This window comes from Thalia democratica, chromosome 2 (assembly GCF_965202585.1).
Source record: "Thalia democratica chromosome 2, ktThaDemo2.hap1.1, whole genome shotgun sequence".
NCBI lineage: Eukaryota > Metazoa > Chordata > Thaliacea > Salpida > Salpidae > Thalia > Thalia democratica.
This window is the reverse complement of record NC_139166.1, coordinates 31,054,354-31,056,293: the sequence shown is the minus strand read 5'-3', so window position 1 is coordinate 31,056,293 and position 1,940 is coordinate 31,054,354. Positions and strand designations below refer to the sequence as shown.

General features: G+C 27.8%; 1 protein-coding gene across 1 annotated transcript; it reads right to left on the bottom strand.

Annotated features, from left to right (window-relative positions):
- LOC145828541 (cysteine-rich venom protein VAR8-like) lies at nt 1-1,940 on the bottom strand. The gene is made up of 5 exons (XM_082936297.1): nt 1,937-1,940; nt 1,561-1,742; nt 1,088-1,261; nt 802-906; nt 1-534 (listed from the first exon to the last, which is right to left on the bottom strand). Exons 1-5 carry the CDS (start codon nt 1,938-1,940, stop codon nt 121-123), a joined length of 879 nt encoding a protein of 292 aa, XP_082792423.1. The 3' UTR covers nt 1-120.

Genomic DNA, 1,940 nt, shown 5'->3' with positions numbered 1-1,940 from the left:
TTAAACATTTTATTTAAACATTAACAGTAAGAAATAATTGACTTTAAGTAAAAGTTTTGAGTTTTAAACAAAATAAAGGTTTTTTAAATAGAGTAAATTGATGTAAAAGCCAATTAAGACTCATATGTGCTTCAAATCGACTTTCTTTAAGAGCTTTTTCAGACGGCTCAACGTAAATCTAAATTTTTTTACTAGTTTTTTATCCTTTGATAGTTTATCTTTTATTATCTTTTCATCTTTTTTTTGCAGAAATTTAGCTTTTTGTTGATTTTTTTTGACATTGTTTATCTGACTATTAATTACCGTTGCTTGAGTTGTGTTTTTGACGAATTTGCCGACACAGACCTGACCCTTGGGACATTTACTACCAGACATGCCTAAAGTATAAGGACGATGACCAACGTAGTTACCTGCAGGTCCGTACTTACAAACGACGTATGTGGCATTGTTATAATTCATTCCACCATCTTCACTTCTCAACTTTGGGCACATTTTGACGGCACATCCTACTGCAACAGTAGAACTCCATACAATCTGCCAAGTAAAAAAATACACGTCAGTTTTATTAAATAATTTCTATTTTTTCTACATATACTTGTATGTTTTAAATTAAGTTTTAACGTTACTTCAAAGTGGCAAAATATTTATATTCGATGTAAAAAAAAATCACCTTAATTTGTTTTAAAGAATTGTATGACAAATTTGAATATTCAAAAGTAAACAAATCTCGTTTTTAAAATTGTAAAAAAAACGTCTCTGTTTTTCATTGTTCAAAAAAAGTAAGTAAGATTTTTTACAAACTTGTGTATAGTGACAACACTTTTTTCCAGGTTTGCATTTCATATTGTAGTAATTATAGTATTTATTTTCATCACCCCAAACCTGAATAGCTTTTTTAATGCTCATCTACAGTAATAAATAAATTAAGCTATTGACTCATGATTTTATATATTTTATAAAGTTAATAAAAAACAGCTAACTTTGAATATACATTGTATAGTTAAGTATTAAATTATAAGATATAATTGTACATTGTAAAAAAGTATTGTCATTTTTACGTTCTTAAAAACAGGTGCTTTGTAATTACTTTTCCAGTCAGGAAGTTATTGCTGAAGAAGATGTTTTCACCTTGAGTTTTGTATTTAGGAGTTTCTTTCTGTTTGTCGACACCATACAAGCATGTACTTGCGCGCAAACTTGCAAGACCTTCAAGCTCTTTGTCATATTTCATCTTGATAATATTTGCCGCTTCTGGTTTCACCTGGTTGTTAAACACCAGAAATAAACATAAATAGAAATAATTTTATTTAGATATTTAGCTTGTATTTTTTGGTTTAGAATGTTGAACATGAACTTCTGCTTGAATGTTACTTAAGAATGTTTCAAGTTTTTTTCTAATTAAATAACAACTTAGTTTTGTATTTTTCATCTAAAAAACAACTTTTTTGTTATTATGACAATAAAAAGTAGCTCTTTAAATTATAAAATTTTATGAATATTTTAAAAAGTCGTTCAACTTATTAACAGCTTTATATGGCCTTAACATAAGCTACAAAGTACCTCAGCTCTAAACTTGTTATGAGCATCAACGATGGCTTGTTGAATGTCGGGACTGATACCTTCTGAAGCATTTGCAGTAGGTCGATAGGATATTTTCGTACTAATCCTTCTAGTTCCTACGTTGCTGTCTTGTTCTGAATAAAAACCATCTGTGTCAAGCTGGTGAGCTTTTGAAAAAATGGCTAAAATTATTATAATTTTATTTAACATAATGTTTTCTTTACAACCTAAAGTTGAAATTGAAATTTTGTCAAGTATTTTTAAAACACGATAAAATATTGCAACAGAAAGTTTTTGTTTACTTTTTATATTTTAAAGTTATAAAGTTTGTATACTTTAATTGTTCTTTTAAACAGCTTTGCTTAACACTATTTACTCAT

Coding starts and splice junctions, on each gene's coding strand:
- LOC145828541 (XM_082936297.1), bottom strand. Junction 1,262..1,560: donor ATAACAAGTTTAGAGCTGAG/GTACTTTGTAGC, acceptor TTTAACAACCAG/GTGAAACCAGAAGCGGCAAA. Junction 907..1,087: donor ATAACTTCCTGACTGGAAAA/GTAATTACAAAG, acceptor TTATTACTGTAG/ATGAGCATTAAAAAAGCTAT.